This window comes from Lipotes vexillifer, unplaced genomic scaffold (assembly GCF_000442215.2).
Source record: "Lipotes vexillifer unplaced genomic scaffold, Lipotes_vexillifer_v1.1 scaffold995, whole genome shotgun sequence".
NCBI lineage: Eukaryota > Metazoa > Chordata > Mammalia > Artiodactyla > Lipotidae > Lipotes > Lipotes vexillifer.
The window spans coordinates 1,305,221-1,321,453 of record NW_006785389.1 but is presented as its reverse complement, the minus strand read 5'-3'; the positions used below and the strand labels follow the sequence as shown (position 1 = coordinate 1,321,453).

The window sequence follows — 16,233 nt, the reverse complement described above, 5'->3', positions numbered from 1 at the left end:
TCTATGGACCTCTTTCCCACCTTCTCCATCCATTTATCCATCCTCCTGTTTGTCCACAAGACACTCAGAAGCAGCCCCTTGCACTGTACCTTCCTGCCCCTCTTGCCCTTAAGAACACCAAATGGATGTTTGGGGTTTTCAGCCCCACATCTGTGCTGCTGACTGTAGCTTGAATAATCCACAGTGAGTCACCGTCTCTCCTCTCTGTCAGTCCTTCAGGCTTCTCAGCCCGCCTGTAAGTGTCTTTGGCCAGCCCCACCACCGATGCTCTGTTCCACACGCCACCCCGCCCCCCATTTCCTTATTCCCAGATCTCCACTTTCGTGTCTCAGAGACGCCTCAAGCTTGTCATGCCTTAGAAGACCCCCGGGATCCTGCCCACTCCTACCCCGTGCCCGGTTCTGAGAACGTCCTGCCATCTAAGCTGATTAGAAGATTAGCAACACCTCAGCCAGCTTCTCTCTCCATCAAACCAACATCCGTCCATCCCCAGGCCTGCCCGTTTGAGATTATCCATGTGTCCTGAGTCCATCACCAGCACCCTAGTTCAAGCTCTCGTCATCTTTTTTTTTTATATAAATTTATTTATTTTATTTTATTTATTTTTGGCTGCATTGGGTCTTCGTTGTTGCGTGCAAGCTTTCTCTAGTTGCAGCGAGCAGGGGCTACTCTTTTTTGCGGTGTGTGGGCTTCTCATTTGCGGTGGCAGAGCACGGGCTCTAGGTGCACGATCTTCAGTAGTTGCAGCACGTGGGCTCTTGGGCTCTAGAGCGCAGGCTCAATAGTTGTGACACACGGGCTTACTTGCTCTGTGGCATGTGGGACCTTCTGTGACCAGAGATCGAACCCATGTCCCCTGCGTTGGCAGGCGGATTCTTAACAACTGCATCACCAGGGAAGTCCCTCTCATCATCTTTTTTTTTTTAAATAAATTTATTTATTTTTGGATCTGTTGGGTCTTCATTGCTGCACGTGAGCTTTTTCTAGTTGTGGCAAGTGGGGGCTACTCTTCGTTGCAGTGCACGGGCTTCCCATTGCGGTGGCTTCTCTCATGGAGCAGAGGTTCTAGGCTCATGAGATTCAGTAGTTGGGGCACGCAGGCTCAGTACTTGCGGCTCACGGGCTCTAGAGCACAGGCTCAGTAGTTGTGGTACATGGGCTTAGTTGCTCCGCGGCATGTGGGATCTTCCCGGACCAGGGTTCGAACCCGTGTCCCCTGCATTGGCAGGCAGATTCTTAACCACTGCGCCACCAGGGAAGCCCACAACTCTTGAAAGCGTTGTCTCATTTTGGAAATGATGGACAGTTGTCCTGTGGTGTATGTGGGGGATGGGTTCCAGTGCTCCTACAGATACCAACATCCATGGATCCTAAGGTCCCTTATGGTGGGCCGTCCCCCTCCATATGCACGGTTCCATATCTTCAGATTCATTCAACTGCAGATTATGTAGTATTTTGATCCATGGTTGGTTGATTTCACGGATGCAGAACTCACAGATACAAAGGGCTGAAATTGTGTATAAGTGGACCTATGGGTTTTAGACCCTTGTTATTCAAGGATTGACTCTATATATTTGACTTCCATACCTTTTGTTTTTAAAATCTACTTAATTTTTTTATATCGGAAGTATACAGTGATACATATCAATCCTTCAGGTTCAGCTTCACTTTTTCTTTTTTCAATTTTTAAAAAAATTTTATTGCAGTATAGTTGATTTAGAATATTGTGTTAATTTCTGCTGTACAGCAAAGTGATTCAGTTATACATATGTATACATTCTCTTCCATTATGGTTTATCACAGGATATTGAATATAGTTCCCTGTGCTATAAAATGGGACCTTGTTGTTTATCCATCCTATATGTAATTGTTTGCATCTGCTAATCCCAAACTCCCAATCCATCTCTCTCCACCAACCCCCTTGGCAACCACAAGTCTGCTCTCTATACCTGTGAGTCTGTTTCTGTTTTGTAGGTAAGTTCATTTGTGTCATTGTGTCATTTTTTTTAGATTCCACATATAAGTGATATCATATGCTATTTGTCTTTCTCTGAGTTACTTTGCTTAGTATGACAATCTCTAGATCCATCCATGTTGCTGCAAATGGCATTATTTCATTCTTTTTCTTGGCTGAGTAATATTCCATTGTATGTATGTACCACGTCTTCTTTATCCATTCCTCTGTCAATGGACATTTAGGGTGTTTCCATGTCTTGGCTACTGTAAATAGTGCTGTGAACATAGGGGTGCATGGAGCTTTTTGAATTAGTTTTGTCTGGATATATGCCCAGGAGTGGGAAATCAGCTTTACTTTTCACATATGCATAAACTGAGGTATCCTCCACCTCACCCAAAATTTAGACTATTTCCAGTTCTGTGGCAGGTTCCTGGTGCTCCATCCTTGTCAATAGCTTGTCCTACAGTGTTACCCACTGTTTACACTCTATCAGCGTGGATAGGTTTTATTGTTCTTTTCCTTTTGGGTGAGGGGGCGTGCCTCAAACAACAGAAATTTATTGTCTTAGTTCTAGATGCTGGGTGTCCGCAGGGTTGGTTTCTACTGAGGCCACTCTCTTTGGCCTGTAGAATAAGATGGCTTGTTCTTGCTAATGGCATTGCTGTCATCCTAATTGCCCAGTAAAACAATGAGAATAATAACATTAGACTTCTTCAGAGAATCAGAGCCAAAAGGAGATAAATCAGAGTTTTATTCTATTGATTAGGCTTCGTGTGATTGTGAGGGTTAAGTGATTTCAAAATCTTTAGGGCAGTCCAGTAAGCTGGAAGAGTAGATGCTTGCAGTCCTGAGTCTGGAGGCAGAATCCCTTCCCTCCCAGGGCATCTCAGTCTTTTCCCTTGAGGACATTGATTTTTTTTTTTACGTTTATTTATTTATTTATTTTTCTGGCTGCATTGGGTCTTCATTGCTCCGTGTGGGCTTTCTCTAGTTGTGGTGAGCGGGGGCTACTCTTCATTGCAGTGCATGGGCTTCTCATTGTGATGGCTTCTCTTGTGGAGCATGGGTTCTAGGTGTGTGGGCTTCAGTAGTTGCAGCACGTGGGCTCAGTAGTTGTGGCTTGTGGGCTCTAGAACCCAGGCTCAGTAGTTGTGGTGCACAGGCTTAGTTGAACCGCAGCATGTGGGATCCTCCCAGACCAGGGCTTGAACCTGTATTCCGTTCATTGGCAGGTGGATTCTTAACCCCTGCACCGCCAGGGAAGTCCCAAGGACATTGATTGATCGGATGAGGCCCACCCACAGTAAGAAGGGTAAACTGCCTTTCTCAAAGTTTGATGATTCCAGTGTCAGTCATATCTAAAATGTACCTCACAGCAACCTCCAGAATGGTGTTTGACCAAACAGCTCAGCACAGTAGCCAAGCCAAGTTGACGTATAAAATTAACCACCATACATACTCACACTACGTCAAGAACTGCTGAGAGCTTTACAGGCATTTTCTCATTTAACCCTCATGACACCTGGAGAAACTGAGAGTCCTCTAGTCTCTTAGGTGAGGAAATTATGACATAAAGAAGAAAGGAGGGGGTTTCCCTGGTGGCTCAATGGTTAAGAATCTGTCTGCCAATGCAGGGGACACAGGTTTGAACCCTGGTCCGGGAAGATCCCACATGCTGCAGAGCAACTACTGAGCCTGCACTCTAGAGCCTGCATTCCACAACTACTGAAGCCTGCACGCCTAGAGCCCATGCTCCGCAACAAGAGAAGCCACCACAATGAGAAGCTCGTGCAACACAACGAAGAATAGCCCCCGCTTGCCACAACTAGAGAAAGACCACGTGCAGCAACGAAGACCCAACACAAGCAAAAATAAATAAATAAAATACATAAATTTAAAGAAAAAAAAAGAAGAAGAAAGGAGGGACTTCCCTGACGGTCTAGTGGTTAGGGATGTGCCCCTCCCCTTCAGGGGGCACAGGTTTGACCCCTCGTCAGGGAACTAAGATCCCACAAGCCGCGCCTCAAACTGAGGCATTGTGGCTCCAGAGCTCTCCCTGCTAACACCACTCTAATGTCTCTCAACAGAGCAGAAACTCGTCTTTCATACAGTTTGAGTTTGTGTGTCCCACTACCACTTTTCTTCTGAGATTTTTATTCTCTTCTTCCTGTAGCCGCCCCTTCAGGCTTGCCTTCACCATGCTTCTCGTGCCATTTTCTTCTTGTAACTCTCTTTTTTAGCTGCGCTGTTTGGCTTGTGGGATCTTAGTTCCCTGACCAGGGATCAAACCCAGGACCCCTGCAGTGGAAGCATGGTGTCCTAACCACTGGACCACCAGTAAATTACCTCTTTTCTTTTTTTTTTAATTTAAACAGTATTTTCAGTGTTTTATTTATTGGCCACTTATATAGCACTTATTACATCCCAGACAATTTTCTAGGCACTTTTTTCTTTTTTAATTGAAATATAGTTGATGTACAATGTTGTGTTTCAGGTGTAAGGTAAAGTGATTCAGTTATACATATACATATATCCATTCATTTTCAGATCCTTTTCCCTTATAGGTTATTACAAGGTATTGAGTATAGTTCCCTGTGCTATACAGTAGGTTCTTGTTGTTTACTTTATATATAGTAGTGTGTATCTGCTAAACCCAAACTCCTAATTTACCTTTCCCTCCCCCCAGCCTTTCCCCTTTAGTAACCATGAGTTTGTTTTCTATGTCTGTGAGTCTGTTTCTGTTTTGTAAATAAGTTCATTTGTATCATTTTTTTAAGATTCCACATATAAGTGATATCCTATGATATTTGTCTTTCTCTGACTCACTTCACTTAGTATGATAATCTCCAGGTCCATCCAGGTTGCTGAAAATGGCATGATTTCCTTCTTTTTTATGGCTGAGTGATAGTACCTTTTCTTCTTATAACTCTTAAGCACTCTCCAAAGGTGAATCTACCCAAGCTTATTCCTTCCGTTTCAACCCAGTACGCCATCCTTCTTTCTTTCTGGCAACTCTGATGTCTGCATCAGGACCCAGCTCATGGGACACCCCCCAGGGAAGATGACCTTTTCTTCCCAGTCTTGCTAGGTGCCACTTCCCTACACTCTCACAGAACCAAGACATCAATCCTTGAGGCAGATGCTCTCCAGACAGTATTATTGAAACTGTCCTCCCTCCCCTACTCCAGATCCTCTGTCTCCCGGTCCGGCCTCCTGCCAGATTTTCCCTTTAATGGTGTCAGGGTACAAGGGTCATAGAAAGTAACTGGAAATCTAGGATGTACTGACGTTAAAACATAGCAGATATCAGAGGTGCTGATTTCATCCTCATTTGTTCACTGAAGTGTTGCTTCTCTTTCTTCTGTGTTGCATCACCGAAAGTCCCCCTTTTTGTATTGGATTCTTTTCAGGTGACAGAGCAAAACATCAGACCAGAGAGCTGGTTTTGTCTGAAGGAGTCTTGCTCCAGGGAAGCCTGACTCTGGGATCTTCAAGGGACTGCAGGTTGAGGCAAGCCAGGGATCCGGAAGGGCTTTTGGAAGTGCAGAAAGGTCAGCTGAGGCCAGAGACAGACGCCCACAAGGAAACCCATCCTGGGAAAACGAGCTTTGAAGATGATGGTTTGGAGGCGGATGATGGTGTGCACTCCAGGGCGTTCCAGGAGAGAGTCTCTCAGGGAGATGTCCTCTGTGAGCGTGACCCACAGGGACCAGGAAAAGGCCTCCTGATTCATAACCTCTACAAGTGCAAGCAGTGCGGGAAGAGTTTTAACAGGAAGTGGTACCTTGTTCGACATCAGCGGATTCACACTGGAATGAAGCCCTATGAATGCAACGCGTGTGGGAAAGCCTTCAGCCAGAGCTCAACCCTGACCCGGCACTACGTCATCCACACCGGGGAGACGCCATACAAGTGTGCCGAGTGTGGGAAGGCCTTCAAACGCAGGTCGTACCTCCTGCAGCACCAGCCGATCCACACCGGGGAGAAGCCCTATGAGTGTGGCCAGTGTCGAAAGGCCTTCACCCACCGCTCTACTTTTATTCGCCACAGTAGAACCCACACTGGAGAAAAACCCTTTGAATGCAAAGAATGTGAGAAATCATTTAGCAACAGAGCACACCTCATCCAGCACTACATCATCCACACTGGAGAGAAGCCCTACGATTGCACAGAGTGTGGGAAGGCCTTCAGGTGCAGCTCAGAACTCCTACAGCACCAGCGGATTCACACGGGGGAGAAGCCCTATGAGTGTGCCCAGTGTGGGAAGGCCTTTCACCGGAGCACGTACCTCATCCAGCACTCTGTCATCCACACCGGGGAGACGCCATACAAGTGCACCGAGTGCGGGAAGGCCTTCAAACGCAGGTCACATCTCCTGCAGCACCAGCGGGTTCATACTTGAGAAAAAGGCCTTCACCGCTGCTCCTCTCTTGTCTTTCATGAGGGGATCCATGCTGGAGGGAAGAACCCTTTGAGTGCAAAGAATTCTGGGAAGGTTTTTTGTCTGCTTTTCAAATGCACAAGTGGTCACGTGGGAGAAGATGCCTTGCGAATGCAGTGGAAATGTCAAAAGCCTTCGGCCCCTGCTCATCGTTCAGAGGATTCATTCTGTGGAGAAACTCAGCACAAGAAGCTATGCCACCCGTGGATCTCTCCACCTCTGTCAACATCAGAGAACATACCAGGAAAAGACGTTCTGAATGTATCCAGAAGGACACTCCTCAGCCAAAAGAAACTCGTCCTCGCCACCTGAGAATGTGTAATGAAGGGGAACCACTTAATTATTGCCGTGAGAAAGCCTCCTGTGACAGGTCACCACTAGTCACGTAGAGTCATATTGGAACTTGACGGAGCTTGGGCTTTCCCTGTGAGGAAGCACAGAGGAGACAGACTCAGGGTTCGTTTTGCGCTTATAACAACATTCAGCCACAGGCCTCCCCCTTGGTTTGCACTTAAGCCATCTCAGCATTATGTTCAAAAGAAAACTAACAAGGGAATTCCCTGCAGAGTCCCAGTGGTTAGGACTCCGTGCTTTCACTGTTGGAGGACCTGGCTTTGATCCCTGGTCGGGGGGAATTAAGATCCTGCAAGCCCCATGGTGTGGCCAATAAAGAAAAAAGAAAAATAACAAAGAGGTGGAGGAGATAGAGACAAAGACTATAAACGGAAAAAAAACAAATGCTTTCGTAAGCTCTTTCAGACTTTCCTGCCAAGCCTGTTGCAGTTTTTCATCAGTTCTGTTTTTTGGTGGGGCAATGTTTGAGGGAGCAAATGACCCCAGCCCTTTGTTTTTAATGTGTTCACTGCTGTCTTGTGTCATGAAAGTTGGATGTTGAGGGCAGCTCCACCGACATTTGTTGGAAGGCTTTGTTCCGAACATCTCTAGCCATTGGCATAATTCTTTGTGAGAAATATGAGGGCTTGAGTCATGAGCTACTTGAACTTGTAAGAAATTAGAATACCGAAAATAACATCACACAATACTTACATTTTATATCTAAGGAGAGAATGGTCCACATAGGGATTGCCACATTAAAATGTGCACCCCTAAAGATGTTGAATTTTTTTTTTATAGGTAAACTCCTGTTCATCTGGTTTTAAATGCCTGATACTATCTCTCACTCTTTCTTCTTTTTTTTTTTTTTTTAGTTTTAAAAGAAGTACGTTTATTAGTATATGCACACAGTTTGCAGAATAGAAACATTTAAGGTATTTAGGGAAATTCACTCAAATTCAACAAACCTCAGTGAAAATACATTGTATTTGTTTAATGGCAGACAGGTAATTACTTGAGTCTATTAACTGGCTGCATTTTCAGTCTTCAATAGGTTCTTTTTTTCTTTTCTTTTAATTTTTTATTTATTTTATCTTTGGCCGCATTGGGTCTTCATTGCTGTGTGCGGACTTTTCTCTGGTTGCGGTGAGCAGGGGCTACTCTTCGTTGTGGTGCACAGGCTCCTCATTGCAGTGGCTTTTCTTGTTGTGGAGCACGGACTCTAGGCATGCGGGCTCAGTAGTTGTGGCACACGGGCTTAGTTGCTCCACAGCATGTGGGATCTTCCCGGACTAGGGCTCAAACCCGTGTCCCCTGCATTGGCAGGGGGATTCTTAACCACTGCGTCACCAGGGAAGCCCTCAATAGGTTCTTTGAAAAGATATTTAGCAAGGTGGAAGATAACTTGATCCATGTCACTTAGAGGCTTTATTTATCTATTTTTAAAAATTTTATTGGAGTATAGTTGATTTATAATGTTGTGTTTCAGGTGTACAGCAAAGTGATTCAGTTATACATATACTCATTCTTTTTCAGATTATTTTCCCTTATATGTTATTACAAAATATTAAGTATAGTTCCCTGTTCTATACTGTAGGCAGTTGTTGGTTATCTGTTTTATATATAGTAGTGTGTATATGTCAATCCCAATCTCCCAATTTATCCCTCCTCCCCCCAATTCTCACTCTTGATTCCATTCTGTGTGGGTTTTTTTCTTTTTCTTTTTTTAATCATTCATTCATTCACTTCAATATTTATTGGATGCCAGAATCACTGTTCTGGGAACTTGAAAGGCATCACTGAACAAAACAGGTTGAAAAAAGAAACAATCTTGTCCTGCAGAGTTTACATAAGCAGCATAATAAACAATAAATTCTATAAAATACTAGAAGGTTATAAGTGTTACTGAAGGGAAAAAATGGAGCAGTGTAAGTTCAATGATACACACCAATCTGTGAGGGGATAAGAACACGTCATAATTTTAAATAGAATGGTTAAAGTGGGGCCTCTTCTCAAAGCTGACGTTTATGCAAAAACTTGGGACGAGAAGAAGGTACTAGCTATGTGGGTATTTGGAGAAAGTTCTCTCCATGTAGAGGGAACGTCCAGTTCAAGGGCTTTACGGCTGGGACATAACCTGGAATATTCGAGGCACATCAAGGAGGTGATGGAGCTGAATCAGTGATGAAGAGAGGGAATAGTAGGAGATTAATTCAGAAAGGAAATTGGGGCCCAACTGCAGTCAAACGCTGCATAACACTATTAGGGTCTTGGCTTTGACTCTGAATGAAATGGGGAGACATTGGAGGATTTGAAGCAGAGGAATGGCTTGATCTGCCATGTCTTTGAAGGGTCACACCGGTTGATGTATTGAAAGTGGTTTGTCGGGAGGGTTTGTTTTCTTTATTGTCTCTGACAGCAAGGTGCTCATCCTGTATGGTTGTGGCCTTCTGAGGTGAGTGCTAGTTCTTTCCTCTTTCCACTGTTTCAGCTTCTCTAACCCTGTGGAAAGGACTGGACATTTCCAAGTCCCCCTCTGCAGCTTTCTGGTGGTTGAATTATAGGTAAAACCAGTAAAATAAAACACACATCCAAGTTAAATTCATGGTAAAAGAGAAGGATCCTCCTTGTCCGATCTTATAAATGTTTGTGTGAAGCTGTTTTTTTGTTTTTACAGAGTAAAGTGCCAGGGATTTTAACAGGTGAGTCTAGATGTATACATGCAGGTCTCGTGTTTGTATGGGTTTCACAGTTGCCACCATGGACTTACTCCCTTGTGCTGGCACTGGATATGAGTACTTGAAATTTGTCCTGAGATTTTTTTTCCTTTGAGGCTAGTTTTCAAGCTACACAAGATAATCAGTATTAACTGAAATAATGTGAAAAAATGTGCCGTACAGGGGCTTCCCTGGTGGTTCAGTGGTTAAGAATCTGTCTGCCAATACAGGGGGCACGGGTTTAAGCCCTGGTCCAGGAGGATCCCACACGCTGCAGAGTGACTAAGCCCATGCACCACAGCTACTGAGCCTGCACTGTAGAGCCTGAGAGCCACAACTACTGAGCTCGCGGGCCACAACTACTGAGCCCGTGTGCCTAGAGCCTGTGCTCCACAACAAGAGAAACCCGCAATGAGAATCCTGCACACGGCAACAAAGAGTAGCCCCTCCTCGCCACAACTAGAGAAAGCCCACACGCAGCAACGAAGACCCAATGCAGCCAAAAAGAAATTAAAAAAAAAAAAGTGCCATACAGAAAAATATAAAATGATCATTTTTCTCACTCGGGACCTTCTTCAGAGCCCTTTTTTTTTTTTTTTTTGGCTGCACTGAGGGTTCATTGTGGCGCATGGGCTTCTCTAGTTGTGGCGTGTGGACTTAGTTGTCCTGCTGCATGTGGGCTCTTAGTTCCCCCACCAGGGATCAAACCTGCATCCCCTGTATTGGAAGGCAGATTCTTAGCCACTGGACCACCAGGAAAGTCCCTTCAGAGTCTTTTTTTTTTTGGCTGCGTTGGGTCTTCATTGCTGCATGTGGGTTTTCTCTAATTGTGGCACATGGGCTCAGTAGTTGTGGCTCGTGGGCTCTAGAGTGCAGGCTCAGTAGTTGTGGCACACAGGCTTAGCTGCTCCGTGGTGTGTGGGATCTTCCCAGACCAGGGCTCAAACCTGTGTCCCCTGCACTGGCAGGCGGATTCTTAACCCCTGCACCACCAGGGAAGCCCAGTCATTTGTTGTGAATCTCAGAATTTCCCATATTTGAGTCCATGGGAGTTCCTTTATGCTGGCTTGTCCCATTTTCATGTCACCATCACATTTTGTGCACTTAGCTCTGATATAAAAGATATTACAGTTTCATCCTGCAAATTTCCTTTCTCTGCCAGGAATCAGTCTTTTCTCTAAGGAGATTTTCTTTTTGGTAGAGAAAAGTATTGAGAAATCAAGAACGGGGTCTTGGATGTGCTCAAGGACATAGGTGAACCGTTGCTTCCGGACCTTCTTTGACTACACTGCATTTAGGTTCACAAACACTACCCATACCATGGCAAGATCCAAGCCATTAACTAAAGTTCAGGAAATGTTTTAAACTTTTTCAATGTGAAGTTTATTTCAGGGGAATACACGAACATCAACTGTACAATTTGATGACTGATAAATGCATTTATACATAAAAAAACTTCCCAATCTAAGTATAGAACAATTCTGTGATGCCGAAAAATGCCCACTTGCCTGATTCCGTGAGTCTATGAGAGTCATTCACTTTCTGATTTTTTTCAATGTAGTTGTTTTGCCTATTCTTTCATTGGTATCTAAATTTAGCCTATACTGGGGAATTCCCTGGCAGTCCAGTGGTTAGGACTGGGTGTTCTTACTGCCAAGGGCCTGGGTTCAATCCCTGGTCGGGAAACTAAGATCCCACAAGTTCTGCAGAGTGGCAAAAAAAAAAAAAAAAAAAAATTTAGCCTGTACTAGTTTTATGAAATAGAACTATTTTATTTGAAATGTTAAATATATTTATAAGTTTTAATTAAGGTTTTTATTGATACTTTTCCTGAGCTTTTAAATTAATTACCCAGGCATAACAAAATTATGCATACCATCTAGTCAGTTCATATCTGTCCTTGTGTACACATACTTTGGTCTCCTTATTCAGGAACATGGTTTGCACCTTCATCTTACAGCGTTAGGCATCTCTTCCTGTGGGCCTTGCACTAAAGGATTCTACTTTGGGTTTTCCTTACAGCCTCCCTGTGAAGCAGGTGCCTGACAGGCATCATTTTCCATAAAAGGAAATCGAGGCTCAGGGAGATAAATGTACTTGCTGAAAGGCAGGGAACTGATGAGAAGCTGAACCAAGCTAGAGACCCAGTTTGGCTCTACATGGTGTTTGCGCTGTATAAACACAAAGCTATGCCACATGGCTCCAGAATGGGCCAAGGTCTGGCACGATGGTGACCATGATGATGCTGGGGATGGTGATGACAATGATGATGATGGAAGCTGGGATTGTAACCATCAACAGACCCATTCATTAGGGAGCACCAGGTGCTGCCCTATGCACTTTTCATACATTAACCAATAGACCCTCCTACAGCCCTGAGCAGTAGCTACAACATTATCCTATTTTACCAAGGAGGAAACTGGCACACAAACAGTTCATTGACTAGCACAGGGTCACACAGCACATAAGCTGTGAAGCTGGAATTAGATGCATCAGTCGGCCTCCAGAACTGGACTCTTGGGTGCTACACAAAGGAGGAAAGGACATGCAACAGGAAGGGGAAAGTGGAGGTGAGGGGGCAGTGGGATAGGGAGAATTTAATGGGATAACAGAGGGAGCCTATGGGGGGGGGATGATTTGGTGATTCCCAGATGTTAGCAGTTCATGAACCACTAAAAAATTTTTTTGACTAGAAAGCTCACACAGATTTGGTAAAAAAGGACATTTCACACCCACATTTCAAAAAATAAAGGACTTTTACCTGGAAAGAAGGCAGAGGATAGCATCTCACAATGGAGGGGCATCCTCTAATGTAAGTTGAGCTTAATGAGAGACTTAATGCATTAGCTGTATTTTCCTGACTTTGAGAGCACAGCGGTGTCAGAATTAAACGTGTGGTAATCGACAGTGCCTGGAACAGGCCTGACATGTGCTCAGTGTCAGTGGACATTAGTGATGGCCATTGATACCAGTGCTTTCAATTTAAATGGATGTAATTTTTATTTAACTTAAGTAGATTTATTCCAGGAGGGAAACATGCATTACTCTGGTAAATTGGAAAACCAGTTTGATTGGCTACAAATGGAGACTTGCCCTCAAAACACAACAATGAAATTGAAATAATGAAATCAAGTCCCAGGGAGCTCATGCTGCCTTCTGAAGCCTGTGAGTATAAAATCGGTCTCTCATAAAAAAGGGAAATTATTCACAGTCAGAAGAGTATCAATAACCAAGCACGAATGGAGACTTCCTTTCGAAAACTTTAAGGCAGAAAAAAGGGAAAACGTTCGTCTTCTCAGTGTGTCCATCATGGCATGTGAAGAGGGTAATTATAATCCAGGCAAACAATCAGAAATATAATACGTGTTAGCAGAAAGAAAAAAAAAAAAATCCAATTGACCATGCCTCCACTGCCAGGGGCCCAGTTCGATCCCTGGTCAGGGAGCTAAGATCCCCAAGCCACACGGTGTGGCCACAACAAACATACAAACAAAATCTAATTGAATAGTAACATACAAGGATAAGTAGACGATGTTAAAATAGCTTTTACAGATATCCTACATTTGTTCTTGGAAGTCTGCAAAAGAAAGATCTTGATAAAGGTAATCCATGTACATCAGTCTGAGCAATCAACATTTTATTTTATTTTTTTCATATTTATTTATTTTCATATTTATATATTTATTTAAGTACCCCTACACAATTCTTTATGTCAGAGGAAAAAAATGCAGTAAAAAAGATGACTTAGGAAAAATGCTCTCTGTTTTTGGTTAAGGGTAAGGATTATTTAAAAACAAAAAGGTGGGACTTCCCTGGTGGCACAGTGGTTAAGAATCCACCTGCCAATGCTAGGGACACAGGTTCGATCTCCAGGAAGATCCTACATGCCTTGTAGCAACTAAGCCTGTGTGCCACAACTACTGAGCCTGCACTCTAGAGCACGGGAGCCACAACTACTCAGCCCGCGCGCCTCAAGGAAGAGTAGCCCCTGCTCTCCACAGCTAGAAATAGCCTGAGCACAGCAACAAAGACCCAATGCAACCAAAAATAAATTAATTTATAAAAATAAACATAAATAAATAAACACAAAGGTCATCAACCAAAGAAAATAAATTAATTGAAGCTTAATCAAAATTAAAACTGCTTTTCAAGAGATAGTTAAGAAAGTAAAAACTCAAGTCACAACCTAGAGAAAGATATTTGTAAGAACTATCTCTGAGAAATGACTGTGATTCTCAATATGTAAATGGTCCTTATAACAATAACGAAAAATAACACAATTCAAAATATTCGCAAAACTTCTGAAGTATAAATGGTAAATAAGAAAATGAAAATATGCTTCTCCTTATTACTCAGCAGGTAAACACATTTTAAAGCCACAGTGAGGGACTACTACACACTCATTGGAATGACTAAAATTCAAGCACTGACAATTTCAAGTTAATGAAGAGATGAAACAGCTACAACTCATATATTTCTTGAGGGAATACAAATTGATAAATAACTTTAGAAAATACTGTTGTACTCTCTTGTAATGCTATACATACACATACGACACGGTAATCTCAATTGTAGGTATATCCTTAAGAAAAATGAAATCTTATGACTCAGGAATACTTCGGTGGAAATATTCACAGTAACAGCAGCTTTATTCATAAAAGCCAAAAAACAATATAACGTTTGTGATTTTACTTCCCCCCCCCCCGTCATGTGTTAAAATATCTAAACTAGTCCCAAGACAGAGTGGCTCATGCTAAGACCCAAATCTGAAAGCTGAAACTTACTTCAATTTCTATTTCTTGCAGATATCTGGCTCTTTCAGGAGCGGAAACCTAAGGCCAGCCAATCAGAATATGCCTGATAAGTTTTAGTTTTTCACAACCTTGTTCCAAAACTTCCCTGTGCCCCACATGAAGAAAATTAACCTTGCTATGACCAATCAGCTATTGCCTAGTATGAATTCCTTGTTCTCAAGTATTTTTGTCTATGTAATCTGTGCATTTTGAATAGCTCTTCAGAGCTCCTCTCTATTTTCTAGACTGCTTGCTTTCCAGTTCATGAGTCACTACATAAAATCAAACTATATCCCAAAATTAAAATCTGTGAAATTTTCTTTTAACACATGTATTAAGTTTTTTTTTCATAATTGTATAGGTTTGCATGGTCTGTATTTTTAAAACTTATTTATTTTTGGCTGCTTTGGGTCTTCATTGCTGCAAGTGGGCTTTTCTCTAGTTGCGGCGAGCAGGAGCTACTCTTCGTTATGGTGCTCAGGCTTCTCATTGCGGTGGCTTCTCTTGTGGTGGAGCACGGGCTCTAGGCGCGGGGGCTTCAGTAGTTGTGGCTCCAGGGCTCTAGAGCGCAGGCTCAGTAGTTGTGGCGCATGGGCTTAGTTGCTCCGTGGCATTGAATTTTTTAAATTCAATTTTACATTCAAATCTTGAAATCTTTCTTTGCTTCTTTTTTGTTTTTCATGCTTTTGGCAGGTATAGCAGTGCTACTTAGAGATATCTGACATGTTTTCTTATTGATACACTGGTTTACGTAGTGCATGTATCAATAGAAAGTATTTTTTGCACAAAGGGGCAGAGGTTTAAAGTAACTGCATAACGCTAAACACTTCTGCAAAGTAATTTTAATAGATACCCAATGGCAGTTTGTGATATTTACTAATTTCTTTAGTTTTACCAACATTTGGTAATGTCAGACTTCCTTAGGCTCATCAATCTGATTGGTTTCATTTTCATTTTCCTAATGGAAAATAAGACTATTTTTTCAAAAATGTTGTTTGCTTTCATAATTCTAATCTGAAGTGGCATAGAAGAATTTTGCCTTCTTAGGTTTTAAATCTTTCATTTGTAGTACTTATCGAATTTATTTATTATTTATATATTAAATCTTTAATAATTTATAGATGTCTCAATATCTTCCTAAGTGTTTTCTTGTCATTTCAATTTTTACGTTTTTTTAAAGAAGTCTGCTATTATCATATAGTTTGTGTACATGCTGTGATAATTTTTATATTTGCTTTGCGAAGTCCTGCAAGGCATGCCAAATTAATAGTGTTGTGAAATGTGAAATAAAAAGGAGTCACTTCTGTCAAGGGATTTTTTAAAAATTATATGTATATATATATATATATATATATATATATGGCTGCATTAGGTCTTTGCTGCGCGCGGACGTTCTCTAGTTGCGGCGAGCGGGGGCTACTCTTCGTTGTGGTGCGCAGGCTTCTCATTTGTGGTGGCTTCCCTTGTTGTGGAGCAAGGGCTCTAAGTGTGCAGGCTTCAGTAGTTGTGGCACGTGGGCTTCAGTAGTTGTGGCTCGCGGGATCTAGAGCATAGGCTCAGTAGTTGTGGCGCATGGGCTTAGTTACTCAGCGGCATGTGGGATCTTCTCGGACCAGGGCTCGAACCCGCGTCCCCTGCATTGGCAGGCGTATTCTTAACCACTGCACCACCAGGGAAGTCCCCTGTCAAGGGATTTTTAACATGGAGCTGGGAGGCTATTAATTAGTGGACCTCCTGTACTTCCCCATCTTGTGAAACCATGAACTTTTGATCTGGGCCAACCTGCAAATATTCCAAGGATTCTGCAAAAACACCTGCAATTTGTCACACTAATGGACTATTACTTCCCTGTAGTGATAGCCTTAGCACTCAGTCCTGTTCAGCGGAGACTAGCTTCTGCCTCCAACTCCAATTAAAATCCTTTGTAATGCAAACCTCCCTTTGTATTTAAAAGCTCCTTACTTTTATTCCCTAGCCCACCCCCCCGCCCCA

General features: G+C 42.9%; 1 protein-coding gene across 1 annotated transcript in view; it reads left to right on the top strand.

The window, feature by feature from the left end:
- Positions 1-6,359, top strand: part of LOC103082046 (zinc finger protein 550) — a 15,580-nt gene extending 9,221 nt beyond the window's left edge. Inside the window, exon 4 of the mRNA XM_007457471.1 lies at positions 5,368-6,359. Within this exon, the coding sequence (XP_007457533.1) occupies positions 5,368-6,359 (992 nt within the window). The remainder of the gene's footprint in view (positions 1-5,367) is intronic.
- Positions 6,360-16,233: the final 9,874 nt, after the last annotated feature.